Genomic DNA, 20,719 nt, shown 5'->3' on the forward strand with positions numbered 1-20,719 from the left:
TGATGTGAACAAAGGTAAACATCGTGTATTGATTAGTACGGTAAAATTATAGTACAGATGATCATTGGCGTTGTCAAGTAGTACCACCGTTCTGCATAAATTGGTTGACGAAGCTGACAACTTGTTTCAAAAATATATTAGAGGTTATCTGCTAATATGTGAAGATCATGACACTCACCATGAGTTGGATTGAATTAAAAAACTATACATATAACATATGGGCTAATGTATCCCAACACCCTATGCTAATATTAATTCAAAATAGTTGCTCAGTACCAATGTGGTGCTTGTTCTATAATCACATAAAGACATAATCCGTGCATACTATTTTGTAATAATATTTTTTATGGCATGTTTTGTGGACCTGAGTTCAGAATGAAGGAAAAATATCATAGCTAGAAGCAGAGTTGATTGGGTATGATCAAAATCTAGTTAAAAGAGGCAGTAACTTAAGATTTGAAGTTCAGTTAGAACTGCACTTCACAAAGTTGCTCCGTAGCGTAATTGAATGTGAACATTAAGGTCTTGTTTGGCAGGGCTCTGGCTCCTCTGAAAATGGCTCCAGCTCTGGCTCCTTTGAAAATGGCTCCAGCTCTGGCTCCTCTGAAGGAGCAGCTTCTCTGGAGAAGCTGAAGCCGTTTTTAAAAACATTTGGCAAAACGGCTCCTTTTGTTTTTGTAGAATGGATGGAAGAGGGTGAATGTCCATATTGCCTTTGCTTTAACTTGGTTTTACATTTTATTTATATTTTTGTGATTTATTACATATTTTACAAGTACCAGGCGATTTTGAACCTGTAATGAGAAGCTAATAGTTGCTTTTGCATTGAGAACCTTGGTCTATTTCTAAATTATTAGAGCATCAATTGTTTTCTTTTTCTCTTATATTTTTACATTGGGAACCCTTTCTTTTCTCCTATCCTTGTTAGCGGATCCTCCTCTTTCTGCGTTGCTAGCCCTTCGCAGGGCGGCGCCCACGACACCCATGGCCTCGCCACCGCTGCCACGCGCTCACGTCGTCGTGGCCTCCATGTCTTTTCACTCGAGGATGGACGAAGAGCCAGGAGAAGCTCGGTTTTGGGGCTCCGTCCACGCAGCACAAGAAATGCTATGGCTCCCTTGTGGCTTCGGCAGCGGAGCTGGTTTACTCATCGGTGTTTGGCAGGGCTTCGGCAGGAGCCGGAGCCGCTCGCGGAGCCCTGCCAGAGGTTGTTTGCAGGACTTCTTGAGCAGCTCCGACTCTGGCTCCTGGTAAAGCCCTGCCAAACGCCTCTAGAAGGGCTCCGGCCAAGGAGCGGCCCAGAAAATGAACTAGGAGCTCGAATGCGGCTTCTCTCCTTTTCTCTGGCCACGTGCACAACCATGGTTGGCCGGAGTATGATGTCTGAACAAATGAAAAGGCCGTGGGCCATGACAAAACAAATAGTGTGCTTTTGAAATTTTGAAAGCAATTTTCTTCTAAACCATGCATCCGTTTCTAAATCCGTTTTGACCATGATGTTATTTACAATTAATGAAATAAAATAAGATCAAACATGATTCTATTTTGATTTTTTATTAAAAAGTTAATATTTTTATTTAGAAATACAACTATGAAAATTCTCTCTTTTGCTTGAAACATTTTTCTTTATTCTCATGACACATTTTGTGCTATCTCTTCCACATAAATGTGGTGTAAAATAGCCTTTTTAATATCGACCATCAGAAGAGCCAAAACATGAGAAGCTATTTTACCAAATGTTTTTTCAAAAGGGCTTCTACTCCTTTAGAGAAGCCGCTAAGAGCCAGAGCCAGAGCGGTTTTGAGAGGAGCCAGAACCAAACAAGCCCTAACTTTGCATACTGAGAGGGCACCCTCAACAGTATGAGTTGTCTTAACAGTATTCACTGTTAAAAGTGAAATATATTTCATAAACTCTTGGACACGTGACTATTGCTATTTTGAATAGACAAATTTTCGAAAGAGTCATCCCTTATGAATGGTGGCATGTTCCTTTGATGACATACTGTTCCTGCTCCTGAAAGTTATTGTTAACTAAATATCCAAAGAATTCCTTTGACTACATAACTAACGGTTCTTGATCCTAATATAGAAAATGATCCTATGCTTGGCAACTACTGGTTCTAAATGTCCAAAGAACATTTTACTTTAATGACTTAACCAACTGTTCCTGATCCTAATATCTAGTATCAACAGATGAGATTTACGGGAAAAGGTATCAAAAAATGAGATAATCTACGAGAAAAAGCATAGTGCACAGATCAACAAATGAGATCTATGGGAAAATGCATCGGTTGCGGCAATGAATACAGTGAACACATACTTTAAACAGGTGATGTAGATGCGTGTGTGTCTTATGCCTCCCGTTCTCTCTAATGTCATCTTAGGAGTGACAACGTATTGAAACTGATTGTAATTGGAAAGAGAGTGAAAGAATAAATGATATACTGATGGATAACAAGTGATGCCGAGTTCATGACTATTTGGGTCTTTGGGAAGGACATGTCCCTTCCCAAGGTATGACGTCATCTAATCCTAAGTAGCATATGACTAAAGAAACTAATGTATAATTAACTGCCGCTAATTGATCATCTAATTATATTTCCATCAAACTGCTTTCACAAAGTGAAAAAGCTCTGGACTCTGGAGAACATAAGCAACAATTGGATTTGACCTCAAATAACATTCAGCGATCCAACATCTGGTCCTCAGGAATCATTCATACTCAAGAACTCTGTATAGCACAAACAAACCAACACGAAAAAATGGAGAATAATGTCAGGAGACAAGAAAGCAAACATGTAGCCCTGAAAAACACTCATTCAAGAATTCCATATAGCGCAAACAAAACAGCACCCCAAAAAAACATCAGGACCGTACACATCAACAAGATGTTTTATGTAGAATCCATCAATGAACCTATTTAAATCACCCCCCACAGGTGAATCAAACAGCTGCACATGTGAGCTCCATCCCAGAAAAAACCACAAAGACTATGGTAGAAATGGACATCTAAAGTTGAGAACGCTGCTATTTAGAGTCAAACGGCACTTCCTATCTATGAGTGTTGAGATCTTCACTGGTCTAGATAGCAGAACTTTAACAACTAAAATGACAGCAAAGCAAACTAAAGAAAAAACTTATCACATCAAACTAGGGAAATTATTGGTATTATAACAAAGGCAAGAATAAAGCAGTCATCCTACAATACCTTGTGGTCAACCAACAATGGAAAAACCAAAGACCATACACATATCTGCAGAAGAAATTTTGCAAAGGATTCGAGCAAAGTGAGGAATGTTGGACATCGGGATGCACACACTGTTTGAAGACAGTGAATGCATGATAACTTATTCCAAGCTCGCTATTGGCAACGTACAGCACTGAATGCGCTACAGAAAAGAAGCACATCAGAGACTCTAATTTGTTGCCTCTCAAGACACAATATTAACAGTGATAATTGTTGAAGAGAAACCTCAAAACAAGCAAGATTAACATGATACATATATACATACGATACAAACAGTTTAGAAAATAAAGCAGAGGACAACAAGATAATTCAGATGGCTCAGCTCAGCGGGATATTCGGCATACAGGTTTAATCTCATTTAAAGAGATTGACATGTGATTTGGTCTGTTGAGCTTGAATATTACCATGTCATCACTGCCATCACTCTTAAATTCATTTATCAAGATATCAAATCAACCAACATTTAAAATTAGTGACTCACAACTGAACAAATGGTCTGACACCGCACTAGTTCATGAGAGATCAACAGATAATAGGCAAAAGTTTGCCTGTTCTGCAACAATCATCTCATCGAAGGCCAAGATCGAAGAAAAACGGAATCAGACAATCAACTTTTGTTCAGATTTAAAATAAAATGCAGCTGAAAGGAGAAACTTCAAACTACTATAAGTACATAGTTGTGTCATAAGTTTTCTCAGCACCCTTTGGAAGGAATAAGACAGGGATAACTTACTTTGTTATCGTCATCCACACCTCTAACTAGACCACTTGAACAATAAAAAAAAAGTTTCAGGGACAGATCAGGCGCTTTCACTTTCAAAGTTTTACATTATTTTATATCCCAAAAACACATGGAAAATTTATCAGCTTTGCATGCGATGGAATATATGTGGCCTTTCCAGGATTGGATTGACACAAAGAACGCCACCAATCAGGATATAACGACACAACTATCTAGAATAGCATGTCACGTCCGAGCCATTATACAAAGAGGAACAGAGTCATCCTCCAGAATTGGTAATCGACGCATCAAATGGAAAAAAAAGGAAAAAAAATCTACATCTAAAATGACAAAGATATTGCTCACTTGTTAGATGAGTTCAGACAGCCAAGGGTTTGGTCTTCAACTACCTCAAGTAGTATCAGAAACTCTAGTCCAAAACACAATTGCTCGTCACCACTCAAAATCTAACTTCTCAGAGCAGGAAGTAAAGAAAAATGTATGTAAACTAATAATAAAAAGGTTGAGAACTGGTACTTAGGAGCTCAGACAGCCAAGGGTTTGATCGTCAAATACTACCATGATAATATCTGAAACTCTAGTCCACAAAAGTTGCTCTTCACCACTCTCATTTCAAATGAACCAATGTAACCACACAGAAAAGAAGACACGAATCCAGTCTATGATGCTGCCTGGAACAAAGAGAAAATAGACCAGAACCAGGACAAGACACTGAGCTACAGCTTCGTGCCACAGCTGCACAGCTTATGCTTAGAAGCCTAGGCAAGGACAAGAGATTGAAGGGATGTGCCTAAAGCTATTTAATACCTCTGCCCTCAGGGTTTCTAGGCATCATTATGCTGCATAGAATGCATTTTGGACTTTAGATTTAGTTATAAACTACCAATCCAGTCTAGTTTATAAGTCACATGTATATCAAGAATCAAACTTTACAATCTTTGACAAATAATTTGGCCAATAATTTTTAACTATTATAATACAGATTTGAATATTTGATACAGTTAGATTTGTGATCAATGTACTCTTCAGCATAATCATAAGTTTATAATAATTATAATAATATAATGTAATAAAATAAATGAATAATGAAAGCGTGAAAATGGAGGGGGGGGGGGGGGGGGGGGGGGGGGGGGGGGGACCAAATCTAACTGAGACTTGAAAACTGTACAAAAGGAAGTAGCCACTAGCCAGACCAACCTAGCAAATAATTCCAATGGTTTCTATACAAGCTCAAATCAATTTGGTCAGTCCTGTTAGAAATACAACTAGTCAATAGAGGGCGTGAGCTACATGCAAAGGCAGCCAAAACTACAGAGGTTGTACATCAGACAGATGAATTAGTTTGACATAAGTAGCTAACTTCCTTGTTCTGAAGGCTGAAAAAATAATTATGTTGCAACGAAAAGGCAAAATATGTGGCTTAAACCCACAGAAGTAAACAATCTTGCGCTGTTATTTAACTCCCAACTCACAGTACAGAGCCGAAGCTGATGACAACACACACTCTCCGAGTTTTTCAGCCTCAACACAGATCAGAAAGCACTAGTGCAAGGATAGTTAAACTCGGTTCCGATTTACCCAGTATAATTATTTGAGAGAAATAACTAAACTACAATACTATTACTAAACTGCAAATACATTTGGACACTGCCCAGTCTTGTCATGCGGGTGCCGCAGCTCCAAGTAGGAGCTACGCAGGAACTTGAGCCGATTGCAGACTCCAAACATTGGACGACTTCATGAGTGGCCAATGGGATGCAAGGTTTGCACCAAGAAAAATGCATGATCCTAAGTATAGATTTGTCAAAGCATGACACTGATAAGGCTCAGATATGAATCAGCTTTATCTGTCATGAGTTATCAGAAGCAGAACTGGCGTTGTAAGCTGAAGGTTGTATCATCACTGCCAAATCAATCACATGAACGAAATGACCTAATGCAGAAAATAACAAGAGACAATTGAATGATTACTAGATGGCTCATATTAAGAAATTCAACCATTATTTTTTCCATTTGCTTCACGGGTTAGATCAGAAGCGCGGGTAATGTCAAATCACTGCCATCAATCATCAATTCAATCAAACGAAAGAGCAAACCAAACATAATAAGAAATGATGCACTACGAATATCTGTATCCATTACTTTGACACAGACCAATCACAAGATTCATCAGGGCCTGCAACACTGAATGGCATAGTGGATCTAGCACAGGCACTGGGGCTTCCTTCTTCAAGTAGTAAATCCGACAAGCCCGGGGTTAGCACCGTGCAGAAACCGAGCTAGATCTTCAAATCGCGAGCGAGATTTTAAAATAAAACAAACGGAATAAAGGCGAAGCAGTGGGAGACAAAACTGTAGTCAAGCAACAATCATATTGCCTACTGGAGTCATGGCAACAGAAACGATTTCTTGACGCGTCGATCTATCCCCTCCTTGCGTGGGCGGCGCAGCACGGGAAATTCGTGCCCCCGCCGTTATGAACAGGAGAGGAAGACAGTACTGTACAAATCAAAACGATGCAAAACAACTCCGTCCGGCAAAAGATAAGTGTGAAACGAGAGAAGCAGACTGCAACGCTGACGACAAACGAAAGCTTAGACGATGATGGGGCGGGGGCAACCGGGATGACAAGCGAAAGCTTAGGCTACGTGGTGGCGGCGGCGGCGTGCTGGTTCCTGAAACCCTAGAGGTAGCCGGTAGGTAAGAGGATAAGAGGAGCACGGGTTGGCTTTTTTTTATAGCCTCCGTGGCGGCGAACGGGTCTAGGGCAAACGGCATACCGGCGAAGCCGAGTTCAAGGGGACATCTAATTATTTGCCACTCTTATGAAGCCGCCTTTCTGATTGTCAACTTTATAGTGGCAACTACAAAAATGTCCCAGAAAATAGTAACTCGCCTAATTTTTTGCCATTTTTGCTGACATGGCATGCCAGATCAGCCAACCAACTTAGGAACGGGTCGTTGACGCTCGAAGACTGAAGGCAAAAGACCATTCTGCCCCCGCCGTGTATTGCTTAGCGAGCGCTGTCTCCTCTCATGTGCTCAGTCCCAACGGTTCTCTTTGGCCTGCTCACTGCCAGGGCGGGCCCACCTGTCATGTTGTCTTCAACCTCCGTCAGGAATTCCTCCCTCTCTCTCTTCTCCATTAACGGAGAATCCGAGCTCCAAAGAGCCCACCTCCTTTACTCCTGCGGCAATTAAATTCCATAATAGTGCTGCTATAACGTTGCTCTTCAATATCCCTACATCAAATGGACGTTCCTCCATTTCCTCTGTCCGTTACTCCGGGCGCCGTTGATGGCAATGAACCGAGCTCCATTCCAGTCCACGTTCATCGTTCCTCCCTATAAAAACTGGAACGAGGTCGCAAGTGCATGCTGCTGCTCCTACGCCCCTCCCCGCAACTTCTTTCCCGCGCCAGCACCCCCAACTTTCGCCGTCGCCGCCATTGCCGGGTCGGCTCGAGCTCGTGATCTCCCACCTCCCACCACCTCTGGACTCGATCGGTTCTTCGCCGGCACCGCAGGGTCGCCACGAGCTCACCCCGCTACTCCTCATCGTCGATCCGTGGCCGCATCGTCGAACTCCACCGAGCTCCGCCACCACCGTCCGCCCGCACCTCTTCGTCGTTCGTCGTCTCCAGACCACCCCGAGCCATTCTGCTGACAAAGAGGACCACCAACATACACGCTGCGGTCGCCTCTTCCTTTTCCGCCGGTCGCCGCGCGTCCCCGGCCACCGGAGCCGCAACCCGGCCAACGCCGTCGAGCCCCCGCCGCACGGGAGCACCACCACGCCGACGTCCCTGCTGCTGTGAAGACAACCAGAGCAGAGGCTCCTCTTGGCCATCCGTTTCCAGATCGACGGCCACAATTTCATCTTGACCGTTGGTCAACCAAAGTCATGTTGAGGCCACATCATCTTTTATCTTCCAATCAGCATGCGCCACGTACTCGGTCAGCAGCCACGTCATCTTTGTTGGCTATTCAACCGTCCAGTCAAACTATATTTGCAGTCTAGCCCCTGAGATCCTTCGAAAACAGTTGGGACTGAGCAGATGGAAGGAGATGGCGCTCGTTAAGCAATACACGGCGGGGGCAGAATGGTCTTTTGCCTTCGGTCTTCGAGCGTCAACGACCCGTTCCCAAGCTGGCTGGCTGATCTGGCATGCCACGTCAGCAAAAATGACAAAAAAATTAGACGAGTTACTATTTTCTGAGATATTTTTGTAGTTGCCACCACAAAGTTGGCAATCAGATAGGCGACCTCCGTAAGAGTGGCAAATAATTAGATGTCCCGAGTTCAAGCGTCGAGCCGACCTTGAGAAACGGCAGAGCCTACAGACAGGCTCGAGCTCGATTCCACTTCCACCGAAGCTCGCCAAGGCTTGAGCTTGCTGGGCTCGAAAACTCCCATGGGCCGCCTATAGGCCTTCCGGCCTTCCCTGTTGTCCTCCCATTTCCCTTCGTGGCATTCGTCGTCTTCGGCTCACCCTCCCGGCCGCCGTCTGGACTGTAGCAAGCGGGGTCGCCGTCCGCCGCGTCCAGGAGCCATGCGGGAGGGGATGAGGGAGAGGGACAGAGGCGGGAGCCCGGATGCGTCGGGCCCTCCTCCCTTCCGCGGCCCGTCGTACAAGACGAAGCTGTGCGCGCTTTGGAGGGGCAGGGGCGGCTGCCCCCGCCCCAACTGCGGTTTCGCCCACGGCGAGGCTGAGCTCCGGAGGCCACCCCCGCGCGCCTCCTTCCAGCCTCGCCCTCGACCTGGTATGCACCACGCGCACCTCCGTCCGTCCGTCCCTCCCGCTCTCATTCTCGATCCGCGCTTAGTTTGTCGTTTTAGGGCTTTGCATCGCCTTACCGTCTGCTTCTGGGTTTTGCCGTACCCAAAATGTTGTCGATTCTATGTCAGTCTGTCGGATTAGGTTATTTCGGTGGTTTCAATCCGAGCAAGAGACACTAGCGCGCTCTTCTTCAGAGTGATGCATCTTCTGTCTGTTTATTGATCGAGTTATTGGGATGATTGGTTGATGACTGGAGGCACAGCCCAATGTTTGAATGCTAGTGGTGCAGCAAACACTGGCAGATAGCAATGAGATCTGAATCATATGGTCTCAGGTGCAGATCTAGCAAACAGGGAAGATAGTTGCAACCGCAAGAATTATATAATGGTAACAACTTGCAAGTGCATCCTTGGAGGATGTACAAATGGGGGTGCAAATGTTAATAGCTGACCATTCTGGGAGGCTTTATAGTTTCTACTCGTGGCTGAGAAGACTCTACACTTCAATTGCATAACAGTATGATGATTTGGCACCTGAATCTTTTCTCAGTCCGCGTTATATCTTATCGTCTTATGGTGCATATACACTATGATTCCTGTGTAGTGGTACTTGAACTGAGTGCTTGCTGTTGCAGAACACAAAAATCATCAACAAGCCTGATTTCATTGCAGATAATCTTGGCAATGGCATTGCTGGTTATTATTTTGATTTTTACAATAGATGTCTCATGGGCAGATTTGTTGAGATTGAGATTGACTGCTTCCAGAGGATGACACATCCTATTTCCATCCTGGCCTTCTTTTCAGTTGGCAATCAGTCATTTCTGATCACTTGAATGCTTAACCTGCCTCAGAAGAACTTAATATGGAAGATATCATACATTTTATCTTCTCGATGAGATTCATGCTATGGTCAGTGAGCTTTAACAATGCTGTTAGAAGTTTTTGCAACTAAGTGAAACACGCCCTTTGAATATGCTGCATCAAGCTATATCCGTGGCTTTATTGTTACCTGCTCTTCAAGCATCATCTTGGAACAAGATTTTTGGCAGTCATATGGATAACATCTGGTCAAGTGAAATTAAATTTATTTGGTGCTATTGGAGTTTTGGAAGATTTTACGTCATGATGATTGGAATATGATAGCTAATTATAATTAATTTTGGTGATTCCATCCAAGTGTACTTCAGGTGATTGGTATTACAAGTACTGGATCTATTCTAATTGGTGAATCATGATGTATAATCATGCATTGGCATCTTCTCTTTCATTAGTTGTATTGGCTCGTCTGTGTTTATGGCCTATGGTGTATTGATATTATTGTGGACCCTCTAATTCTTGTAGCTAATTGAATAACCATATGGCTCAAGGTTGTGGTAAGCTTAATGGGTTTCTGTGTTGCCTTGTATCTATGCAGTTCCATCTAACTTTTGTTCTTTGATGGCATAATGTTTTTTGGGTAAATCTTCCACCTTCCTGGTTTGTAGGGAGAAGGGATTACAGAGATCATGAGTTTAGACTCAGGCCTGAGAGAAGACACTCACCGAGGTATTCCCCCGAAAGAGATATCAGGCGTCGTTCCTTTCGTGATAAGAGACCAAGTTCTGAAGATAGGGGTAATCACTTTTTCTGTGCACACTTGTGCCAATAAAAATTATTCGCCATTGTCCATTCTATCCTCTAACTACTCCCTGAAATTTGATTTGCAGGATCTAGTCGTTCAAGATCACCTATTAGGAAGAGGTATGTAGGAAAGATTATTAGGGATTCATTTCAGAATCTGGCCGCTGTTCAGTTTGTTGTGCGTTCAGTTAACTCTGTATATACTTAAATTTGTTTATTCCATCGGGCTAGTCTATCTTCGCGTGACATCATGACTTAATCCCTGATAATTTATTGGTTTCCTTTAATTTTTTATCTGTGCGAGCTGCAATGTTAAGTTTGTGGTTTATGAGACCCTTTATTCTATTGTTCAACCACAATCTACCATGGAGTCTAATTATTATCCATTTATAACTTTGGGTGGAGGTGTAGGGTCTTAGTGTTGGTTTAACCAAGGAGAGTTTTGATCTTATATGTTAGACATGTGACCTGTATACATGCTATTATTTGTAACTTTTTATGGCTTCTGAAATTGCCTATCTTTATGTTTATGTTCTATGGACTGTTCAGTGAGAGAAAACATAGCAAAAGTCCTGATGGTGGAAAAACCGATTCATCCATAAGTTATAGAAGTTCTGATAACGAAGACAGAGGAAAAGATGAAAGGTACTTAAGCAGTGATGAGAAAAATGGTCGTGAAGAACAAGTAAGTTTGAACTATGCAATCCATCAAATTGCCATGATAACATACAAGTGAATCTATCCCCATATTCCTAGACCTTTTTATATATTTACATGTGCCCTGCAGCTGAAACAAATGCATCTGGACATGGAAGCATTGCGTGAAGATAAATCAAAGCTGGAGGTTAGTTATGATTTTTCAGGACATGTCTTACATATTGATTACTTATCACCTCGAGTTGTTAATATATCTCCATGAGTCATTTTATTTATCAGTTGATCACGGTTGTGATTTTTTTAGTTACTCTATGTTATGACCGGGTCCTATCACTCTGATTTGAATTCTTCCCTCATTTTTGTTATTTTTCTGCCTTAACTGTAATTATTGTGACGAAACTTTATTGTTGTGGAATTTCTCATCTATGTTACAAGACATTTAAATTAATCCATTAAGACCAAGTAGAACTTCTGTGGATGAGGACTAAGCAACAGTCCTGATCATCAAATTAGCATAATCAACCTTGGCTGTATATATAGATATTACAATTTTTCACTGGTTCACTATATCGCAGGCGATATTGGAGAAGAAGACTGATGAAGAGCGCAAACTTTGTAGCAGAGTAGAAGATCTTGAATTGCAATTGAACAAAGACAAAGAAGATTGCCAAAGGTCTTATATTTCTACAAAATACTTCTTTTCATATCAATTGGTGGGTTCTTCAGCGTAAGAGAAGATCACCAAGTATTTGTTTTCCCCCCTAATGCCTCCTTTTCAATTTAGGATGATCTCCAAAACCAAAAAGCTAATCAAAGCACATGGGCGTTATATAAAAGCACAGGAGGATTTAAAGAGGCAGGTTTCTTTTCCCCATATATTAAATGTACCTGAACTTGTGTATGGTCTGAAATAAAACATAATAGCACTCCTAGTTTTAGTCCTTACATGATTGCCACATAGCTGTTCACCATTTTGAGGTCTGCAGGTCTCAGGCTCGCTTTGAGAGGCTAGCAGATTTGCTTGCTTCAGATATTTTGAAGCCTTGTACCAAGGAGCAGGGTTCCATCGGGATTACTGCTAATGAAGATCCATATAATGCTAATGAAATGAACCCAAGTGACCAAAGACAAAACCATGTTTCAGCATCGAGAAAAAGACCTATTTCCCTCCCAACAAGTGAAGAAGCAAAAACTGGTAAACCTACATGAAATCTTTGTAGACATAAATTTGATCCTGGAATGATATTGTTTATCCATATTGATCAAGTCTGTCAAGATAGTTATTATCTATTCTCCACTTTCCCCTCTTAATGGTTGATGCTTGACATATCTCCTGTTCTCACACTTGGGCATCATTATCTTGAATATGTGCACATTTTACCACATTTTTTTTTCATGTGCAAACTGTTCTTTTTCAGAAAAGAGACAGAGAGAGAATGACGAAGATATGGTCCCAACATCAGAGAACTATAGACCTGAAGATGCTCTAGAACATGTCCAAGATAGCAAGGCAACTGATCTACCAGAATCATTTACAGTGAAGAAGTTAAGGGAGGGTGACTATGTTGATGTAGGAAACATTGTCTCTTCAAGCAATATTTTTGCGGATAGGGTGAGACGTCTTTCTTGCATTAACTCATTTAGCAAAATTGTTTATAATCATTTACTAAGTATGTCATGATCTGATGCCTCATTATGTTATTATTAGACGTTCTCTTTAATGCCCTTTGTTATCCTAAAGCTATTAGTTCTGCAAATTCCATGGAAATTTATGTAGTTTTGTGAGTTTGGTATCATAGAATTTAGGAGAGGTTTCAGAATATGGTTCTCAATACACATGCCTCACTAAGATATAACACTCAATTCTCGCGACTTCCGAAATTTGACACTAGAGACACCCAGTCTTTATTTCAGGTGTTTCTACCCCATTTTCTCTGTTTCCCTTATTTTCCTTTTCCATTTTATTTCCCAACACATGTTAGTGGACCATTATGCAGTTGCCTCTTATCCCTTCGCACAATACATCTGGAGGCCGACCACTGTCCACAGTCACTTGCTCTCTCTGGTGAATCATTCCCCGAGCAACTCACACTTTCTTCCTCCCTGTCACCTCCCACACATGGATCACAGGGTCCTCTCCAGCCATTGCAAGGTATGATCCGACCAGGCTGGAGTTGATGCACCACACAGAGCCCATGTGGGCAGCCAACTCCTGACTGAGTGAGCCCCTTGCACGTCTTCCCGTACAGCTGCACCTGGCCCTTCCAGCATTGCACGAGCCAATGCCATCAAGGCTGTCCAGGTGGCAGAATTGAGGCGCTAAACTTCCTTCTCCTTCTCCCCTTACTTGGTGCTACGGCGCCCATACGTGACAGTGGCCAAGTGCTTGATGCCATGCAGCCATCCTCCTGTGGCTTCCTCTGGGGCTTGGTTGTGGGGGTGGACGAGGCCGTGGCAGTTGTCAACAGCTTCATTAGTTCATGCACGATTGATGAGCGACCAATGCAGAGCTCACACTCCTTGAAGGTGAGCTGCCGGCCAGTATGCACCTCCCATACTACCTCCTCATGCACCTTCCCAACCTTGATTCTGTGTTGTTGCTTCCTGTTCTGGCATTTTGCCCACTCCACGTTGCTGGAGCTGGCTGCCGCAGCGCAACTCCAGAGCAGCGGCTGGCGTCCTTAGGCGGCGCATCAGGACAAGTGATATTCAGCCGCGGGCTCGCAGGGGCACAATTCCGGAGCATGCTCAGGACACGGTGCTGAGGAGGGTGCGGTGCAAGGGTGGAGCATGGATGGTGAAGGTCCAACCAGCAGGAATGGCAGCACAAGAGATGAGACGAACAGGAGAGCCACACATCGATATGTTGCACTCATTCTCTAGAGGTGTTTGGTTGCCTGGGCGAGCCTCTACCCTCTAGGCTATGCTATCTTTTGGGCAATCTTACTGAATGATTCACTAACTGTGGAGGAACAGATGTCTGTTTTTGTACAAAATAATGTGGACATAGGACTAAATCTTCATGTAGCCATATAGGTCGCACCAGTAATGGTTATGGTGATCGACATTTCAATTGTTCAGCAATAATAACTTTATCTATCTATATGTAGCCCCATGTTACCAAGTAGTATCCAGCAACTGGGTTATGATACCATTAATTTTCTTTGTTATTATCTATTATGTAGAACATGAAACAGCCTAATTTTAGCATTCCCTTCTTGGTCAAGCAACTCATTGATATGCATCTTATTATTTGCAATAATTATGTCATGAGGCAAATCTTAGTCATGTAGAAGTTGTAAAAATACTTGTCACCTTGGATCATTTTCAAGAAGTTTGCAGTGTTTTTTTAGGGTCTGATGGATTCTTCTGGTATTTCGAGTCGTCTACATATCTCTTACTAACCTATAATTTAACTTTTAAAACATTTTAGTGTATCATGGAATATTATGTTGTAGTTTGCCCGACTTGACTTAAAAATGTATTTTGATTTTTCTCCATTGCTCTAAAGTTTTGTTAGTGCCACTTTCTGTTTCGGATACTAACAGCTCATTTATCATTTTTGGAAGACATTTGAATATGTTTTGAAAATTAGCTTCTGTATGCAGTTCTTGAAACAAACTCTTGACACTATGCCTTCTGTTTTTCAGTACAAGGGTGATGATGAGGAAGTTGATGTTGATTAGTGAGCGGATGCTGTCGGTGGTTGATAATGATTTAAGCTGTAGGAAGCGATTTCAACAGACGACATCGATGCCAGCTTCTAAAACTACTTGTATGCCTTTTGCATCGGGTAATAGGGACTGGTATATTTGGTAGCTATTTATGTGCTTAGACTGAGTTGTGATGCTGTCAAACATATGAGTACATTCTTTTTCCCTTTTGTGTTTCCTGAGACTCGAAGAGGATCCTAATCTGTACTCGCTTCATGTATTATTCTTAGCCAGTTTGAGTAGACTTTTGGATTGGTTGTGTTATTCTGCCATGCATCCATGATTCATCTACCTGTCATGAAATGCATGCGTGATCCTTAAACTTACCAAATGTCTTCTAAGTCTATGAATTCTGATACTTTAGGTTCATAAAGCTGTGCACTTATGTTCAAAGTGCACAAAAAATCTTTACGAGTTTGACTTGTCAACATGGAATCTCCACATGTTAGCAACCTTAGGGCGTTCTGAGCATTTTATGCTTGAATGACATGCTAACTATGACATGCTTGTCTTAGGAAATCAACAGTATGTATAATCATGGTTTTGAAGGCGTTGCCTAGGTGTCCAGATGCTAAAGGGGAGGGAGAAGAGAACTGGAGGACCACGCAAGGCTGAGCACCCATCTCCATCCGCTCTAGTTCCCATGGCCATTGCAACTTTCTTCACCAGCAAATTTCTGAGAGATTGCATATCTAGGAGGGGGCTCTAGAAGGATTTGGAAAGAAGGTAGCGCCAGCAGTGAGGAAGGGGATGGGGATCTGGAAGGGGGTGGCACCAGACGTGAGGAAGCGAGGAAGGGAAGGGAAGAGGTCGTTGGAGATGCTCGACGTTGGTTTGGGAGGACAACAAAAGGTCATGCAACGTGCCACAAAGGTTATATGGACTGGCTGGTCGACTAGGCCTTTTTTTTTGTGTGCCTTCTCCTTTTCTTTTTTTTTTCATTTTCATTTTTCTCTCTCCTCCATGCCACTCCTTTGAAGTTTCCAATAAATCAAATGGCGACGTCTTGCCTTTATGACCGCCTAGGTGTCGCCTAGGCGACTCAAAGGTGAAACGACCCCGATTTCCGCGAAGGGAAATCCATAGTGTCGAAGTGTAATAAGACCGTTGTAGATCATATTACCCAAATTCCAGTCGAATATCACTTTCATACAACGATATTATCAGAGTATAAATAGTGCGGAATTACATAAATTATTACATCATCGCATTGGCGGAATCAAAAGCAGCATTCATTCAGAACAGCTTGAAGATAAGATCGTCAAACTCGAGCGTAGGCACGAACCCCTTATCCGTCAAACTCCTCGGAGCTATACTCCTCAGCAGAACCTGTGTGCTAAAATTTATCAGTACGATTTGTACTGGCCACTCCCAACCTTATGAGCATTGCTTTGTGGAAATTGGATGCAAGTTGGATATAGTCAAAAGGAACCTATAAGGCTGAGGTTTCCTATGCAGTAGCATATCAAGTATATAATAGTTGGTCAAGTTTTAACACCATTCCCACACACCATCCACCCCATTCCCTTTCTCGAGTCAGGTTTCGATCCTGGGATCGATATACCACCATCTCCACACCGGCACCATACCATCGCTCAGTCGACAGGCCAACTCCCTCTTGGCACTGTCTCAAGGCCCGTAGCCCCTGGCTACGACCGACACTCTCTCACGGGGGAAGAAAAGAATGACTCATCTCACTATCTAGTTTAAGCGAAACCCAGGAAAGGTCCATAGCCGACAAGTCGGCTCATGTATCGATCGATCAACCATACACTCTGCAGAGGTTTTACATAACCACAAGATCTGCCTTCTTCGCTGACCGTCGTCAACTAGGCTAATTCCGGCCGCTTGCTAGTCTAGGATCATGCCACTCTACCATTCAGCCCTGGTACACCCCAAGTCTAGTCTGGGGTGGTTGAAACTGTGAATCATGAGCCGGGTCCACAAGGTCTCCATGAAGTCTCGGAAGGGTGTGGGGGAATCCTCCGCGCCCCGTACCTCCTTACACTGTCCGCTATCAACCTAGCAGTAGTGGCAATATCCTACCAAGTAGTCCGACTGTCCCGCACCATATAGGGCGAGTGGTACGTAAGGCTTCTCAGTGAATCTGAGTACTAGTAAGTCATTAGGGATGACCAAGCCAGAATGTCTCCATCAGGGTTTCCATTTATCGTGCCACCGCAGCACCTCCATCCTAGGCTCCTCCCATCACAGGTTCACACCCAGGACCACCTTATATATTATTTACCCACCATAGGTATCCATTTCTAGGGGTGCCCAGGTAGCACCCCATGGCCAGACTTGCCCCAGGCTCGTCGTATACTCTAACTTGGTCGACACAACCCTTACCCTCCACGCACCCAAGGCACACACACAACACTCCCCATAGTCCAGATAACACCAGTTTTCACCACGCATCACTGTAGTACAAGCGTAGTAGAAGTAATAAACAATGAAATATAGTAGCAAGCGTGTGTCTAGCCTAATAGCAGGGTAAGCAGGGGTAAGGTTGCATCAAGGTAGAGGCCATCAAGTAAGCATACTACCATGCAAGTCCTATCATAGTATGATTATAACAGTGAGGTAAAGCAATAGCAGTTCTATATTAGCCATGCGTAATAGGTGCTACGAGATTGGGTGGGATGTGGCACCTTCAGTGTAGTCGTCTCCGTTCTCCTCACGGTACTCATGATCCTCGTCTGTCTGGTTCTCCTCCGAGTCTGCATCGATCGCATCATAGTCGCGTTAGCGACGTCTATAGAATAGCACAAAGAAGCAATGAAAATTCAAAAGAGCCAAATGCACTCAAACATAGGTTCATTGCATGGAGCTTGATTTTAGATGAATTTTGGTCCTAGTTTCGTATTTTTCTGAGGTCATTTGAATTAGTTATGAATTTCTGAAGTTTAAATCATTTCTGAAAATGGAAAAGACTGAATTAATCCTAGGCTGACATGTGTCACGCTGTGACTGGTCTACGTGGCATGTTGGCATTAGCATGACGTCAGCATGACATCATCATCTCGGTTCCGGGCTGACAGGTGGGGTCCAGCTAACGTCAGCAACGTCATTAGTTCTGACATGTGGGTCTAGGGGCTCTTAGGTCACTGACATGTGGGTCCAGTCAAAGTCAATGTCAGTCAACGGTGAGTCAACGGTCAATGGGCAGAGTCACTGACATGTGGGGCCTGGGCTGCTGATGTCAGGAGCTGATGTCATCTCGACGTCAGCATGATGTCACCCCGGCTGTGTTGGCTTCTAACGTGTGGGTCCCGTGTGACGTCAGCATGACATCATCATCTGACATGTGGGCCCATAGTGTCTGTGCCACTGACTTGTGGGGCCAGGTCAATGGTCAACATTGACCGATCAACGGTCAACATGGGCCGGGTCTCAAACGGGCTTTGGTGGGCTCGGGTTGGGCCGGTCCGGGCCAAACACGTGGCAGGCTGTGATGTAGCCACGTCACAACCTTGGGCCTCCACTGAGCTGTGGTCTACGGCTGTGGGCGTGAGCGTGGCTCACGGTGGACCCATGTTCACGGTCCATGGACCTAAGGTAGGGTCCATGGTGGGCCAAGTCCACCCTTCTCTCCTCTGGCTGGGTCCATGTACACCGGGTGTAGGCGCGGGCGGCCGGCGAGGGGAGTTTTCCCCTATTTCTCCCGCGGCTGTGCTCCCACCGGTGGCGTGCCTCGTCGGCGAGCCTTGCCGTAGGCGCTGGCGTCCAATCAAGGTGGGGGAACGCTTCACCAGGCTTCGGCGAACACAGTGGTGGGGTCTAGGTGATTGCTAGGGCTTCCTACGGCTTTGGCCACGGTGGTCGGTGACTCAGCGTGGCGGTGCTCATCGGCGAGCCCCTCCCAGCGACGTGGGTGCTCAACTAAGGTGGGCAACAACTCGGCCTTACCTTGGTGGGTGCCCTGGTGAAGCTAGCAAGGTGGCTGGATGGCTCCAGTTGGCTGGCCGCGGTGGTGGTGCACGGCGGGACTCCAGCCGAGGTCTGGTGCTCGTGGCTGGAGCGCTGTGGTCGGCTAACGGGGTTACGGTCTACACGGCTATCATCCAGATGTCACGGTGATGCTCTACAGCTACGTTCTAGTGCGGCGAGGCGGCCGGGTGCACCAGCGGTGACCGCGCCATGGCGGCGGCGTCGTGAGCGTGGGGTGCGCATGCTCTGCTCCGGCGTCCGTGGGGCTAGGAGGGGGTCTTAGCGGCGAGAAGCTCACCGACGGTGCTGTGGAAGATGGGATGGTGGTGTAGTGGCGGGTCGTAGCCGTGTAGCTCCGGAAGCAGTGTAGCGCGGCGTCATGGCGTCATCTCCTGCTCTAGCGACACCGGCGGCATCGCACGGCTTCTGCACTCCCCCCTTCTTCCTCTTCTCCCTCTGCTCTCTTGGCTCGGGTGCGCCGTGGACGGCCACCAAGGTGGCAGTGGGGTGATGGGACAAGCTCTAGGGCTCTCGGGGCTAAGGCTTTTATAGCCGAGCTCGGCCATGGAGCTCGGTGATCGGTGGCTAGAGATTGAGGGGGAATCGGAGGCGTGTGCATCTCATCCAACAGTGGCGTGAGGTTGCGTGAGCGCGGCGCAAGGGGGAGCAAGGCCATGCCCCGGCCGTGACCCCCTGGCCCGCTCCTGCCACCGCTGTCGATCCTTGGTCGCGCGGGCGGTTGAGTGTGGCGTGGAGAAGATGAACAGGGGAAAGCTGACAGGTGGGGCTCGGTAGGCAGCGACTGCAGGCGAAGCGGAGGGCACGCGAGCGGGCGCGGCGTGCTAGGCCGGCTCATGGGCCACGTGTGCGCGCTGGGGGGGAAATGGCGGGCGCGGTTGGGCTGGCTGGGCCGTGAAGCCGAGCAGGCCTGGCTGCTGTGAGGTTTCTTTCTTCTTTTTCTTTTTCCATTTTGTTTTTCTTCTTCTTTGTTTTGAATTCAAATTTGGTTTTGGAAATTTGAATTTAAAAATTGGTGCACCAAATTCATTGGAGTTTTAGATATGAGGCCCACAACATTCTTATATAAATATTAGGAATTTATTTAGCTATTTTGTATAACAAAAATAGGTGTGGTCTTGTTATACAAAAATAGAATTAGTTTTTCTCTTTAAACCTTTATTCTTTGGTTTGAGTATTAATTATTTTATGGTTTATTACTTTATTGGAGTTGTTAAGCATATTCATAACTCAAATGGAAATCCAAATCACATTTTGAATTAACAATGTATGCAATACTTTATTTGTTAGTATTTAAATAAACCCAGTTAACTAATGACATGCCATGCTTATGTGTTGACTTGGGTTGGGGTTAGACCTAATGCATCTCTTAGGTTGGGTTTCTATACATGACACTCATCATCACATGGGAGTTCTAAGAAAAATTTTGTAGTTGGTATTTTTAGTGTATGGATTTTTGGGTTGTTACAGTCCTACCCCCTTAACAGAATCTCGTCCCCGAGATTAAAGCGTAACGTACTCTTCGAAAAGATAAGGATAGTGTAGCCGGAGGTCAGACTCTTTCTCCCATATTGCTTCTCTCTCTGTGTGATTGCTCTATTGGATCTTGCACATAGGAATAGTCTTGCTTCGGGTCTCTTTGGTATCTCTGCCTAGAATTCTGATAGGATGTTCTTTATACTCGAGTGTATCTTGAATGTCAAGTGTATCAGTTGAAACTACTTTATCGGGCACTCTCAAACACTTGCGTAGCTATGAGACATGGAATACAGGATGTACACCCATCAATTCCTCAGGTAGCTCAAGTTTGTAGGCGAGCTTTCCAATCCTTTCACATGGAATCTGACAGTTCCACGTAGCGGGGATACCTTGAGATAGACGAAATCTCCCACATTGAACTCAAGTTCTCTTCTCCTTTTGTCAGCATAACTCTTGTATCGGCTTTGGGCAATTCTCAAATTCTCCTTCACTTGCGCAACTCCTTCTGCATCTTGGATCTTAGCGGAGT

The 20,719-nt window shown here is 44.5% G+C and overlaps 1 protein-coding gene, 10 non-coding genes and 1 pseudogene across 16 annotated transcripts; 1 reads left to right on the forward strand and 11 right to left on the reverse strand.

Annotated features, from left to right (window-relative positions):
- Window positions 1-2,904: 2,904 nt before the first annotated feature.
- On the reverse strand, window positions 2,905-3,084 carry LOC136525029 (small nucleolar RNA Z112). The gene has a single exon (XR_010776363.1). It is a non-coding gene; the product is annotated as a small nucleolar RNA Z112 (small nucleolar RNA).
- A 477-nt stretch (window positions 3,085-3,561) lies between these two features.
- LOC136525042 (small nucleolar RNA Z107/R87) lies at window positions 3,562-3,671 on the reverse strand. The gene has a single exon (XR_010776372.1). It is a non-coding gene; the product is annotated as a small nucleolar RNA Z107/R87 (small nucleolar RNA).
- Window positions 3,672-4,130: 459 nt separating this feature from the next.
- On the reverse strand, window positions 4,131-4,268 carry LOC136525059 (small nucleolar RNA snoR80). Its single transcript, XR_010776388.1, has one exon. It is a non-coding gene; the product is annotated as a small nucleolar RNA snoR80 (small nucleolar RNA).
- Window positions 4,269-4,341: 73 nt separating this feature from the next.
- LOC136525024 (small nucleolar RNA Z157/R69/R10) lies at window positions 4,342-4,436 on the reverse strand. The gene has a single exon (XR_010776357.1). It is a non-coding gene; the product is annotated as a small nucleolar RNA Z157/R69/R10 (small nucleolar RNA).
- A 71-nt stretch (window positions 4,437-4,507) lies between these two features.
- LOC136525026 (small nucleolar RNA Z157/R69/R10) lies at window positions 4,508-4,602 on the reverse strand. Its single transcript, XR_010776360.1, has one exon. It is a non-coding gene; the product is annotated as a small nucleolar RNA Z157/R69/R10 (small nucleolar RNA).
- An 828-nt stretch (window positions 4,603-5,430) lies between these two features.
- On the reverse strand, window positions 5,431-5,532 carry LOC136525053 (small nucleolar RNA snoR97). Its single transcript, XR_010776383.1, has one exon. It is a non-coding gene; the product is annotated as a small nucleolar RNA snoR97 (small nucleolar RNA).
- Window positions 5,533-5,637: 105 nt separating this feature from the next.
- LOC136524995 (small nucleolar RNA Z278) lies at window positions 5,638-5,736 on the reverse strand (annotated as a pseudogene).
- Window positions 5,737-5,810: 74 nt separating this feature from the next.
- LOC136524980 (small nucleolar RNA Z223) lies at window positions 5,811-5,903 on the reverse strand. The gene has a single exon (XR_010776320.1). It is a non-coding gene; the product is annotated as a small nucleolar RNA Z223 (small nucleolar RNA).
- Window positions 5,904-5,966: 63 nt separating this feature from the next.
- Window positions 5,967-6,053, reverse strand: LOC136525068 (small nucleolar RNA U36a). The gene has a single exon (XR_010776397.1). It is a non-coding gene; the product is annotated as a small nucleolar RNA U36a (small nucleolar RNA).
- A 65-nt stretch (window positions 6,054-6,118) lies between these two features.
- Window positions 6,119-6,262, reverse strand: LOC136525074 (small nucleolar RNA snoR134). Its single transcript, XR_010776402.1, has one exon. It is a non-coding gene; the product is annotated as a small nucleolar RNA snoR134 (small nucleolar RNA).
- Window positions 6,263-6,343: 81 nt separating this feature from the next.
- Window positions 6,344-6,469, reverse strand: LOC136525061 (small nucleolar RNA snoR111). The gene has a single exon (XR_010776390.1). It is a non-coding gene; the product is annotated as a small nucleolar RNA snoR111 (small nucleolar RNA).
- Window positions 6,470-8,430: 1,961 nt separating this feature from the next.
- On the forward strand, window positions 8,431-15,027 carry LOC136520129 (zinc finger CCCH domain-containing protein 13-like). 6 transcript variants are annotated; one of them, XM_066513546.1, is made up of 11 exons: window positions 8,617-8,754; window positions 9,443-10,146; window positions 10,258-10,386; window positions 10,480-10,513; window positions 10,943-11,078; window positions 11,181-11,237; window positions 11,626-11,723; window positions 11,835-11,906; window positions 12,037-12,245; window positions 12,469-12,662; window positions 14,701-15,027. In XM_066513546.1, the coding sequence occupies exons 2-11, from the start codon at window positions 10,131-10,133 to the stop codon at window positions 14,734-14,736; spliced, it is 981 nt and encodes a 326-aa protein (XP_066369643.1). In that variant the 5' UTR covers window positions 8,617-8,754; window positions 9,443-10,130; the 3' UTR covers window positions 14,737-15,027. The 6 variants fall into 6 exon arrangements, with proteins under 6 accessions (XP_066369640.1, XP_066369641.1, XP_066369645.1 ...); XM_066513545.1 differs by having other exon boundaries at window positions 8,635-8,754; window positions 9,406-10,146; XM_066513547.1 differs by having other exon boundaries at window positions 8,660-8,754; window positions 10,115-10,146.
- The last annotated feature ends 5,692 nt before the right edge of the window (window positions 15,028-20,719 follow it).

This window comes from Miscanthus floridulus, chromosome 18 (assembly GCF_019320115.1).
Source record: "Miscanthus floridulus cultivar M001 chromosome 18, ASM1932011v1, whole genome shotgun sequence".
Classification (NCBI taxonomy): Eukaryota; Viridiplantae; Streptophyta; class Magnoliopsida; order Poales; family Poaceae; genus Miscanthus; species Miscanthus floridulus.

Coding starts and splice junctions, on each gene's coding strand:
- LOC136520129 (XM_066513543.1), top strand. CDS start 8,544: ATGCGGGAGGGGATGAGGGAGAGGGACAGAGGCGGGAGCCCGGATGCG. Junction 11,079..11,180: donor AAAATGGTCGTGAAGAACAA/GTAAGTTTGAAC, acceptor TGTGCCCTGCAG/CTGAAACAAATGCATCTGGA. Junction 12,663..14,700: donor GCAATATTTTTGCGGATAGG/GTGAGACGTCTT, acceptor TCTGTTTTTCAG/TACAAGGGTGATGATGAGGA.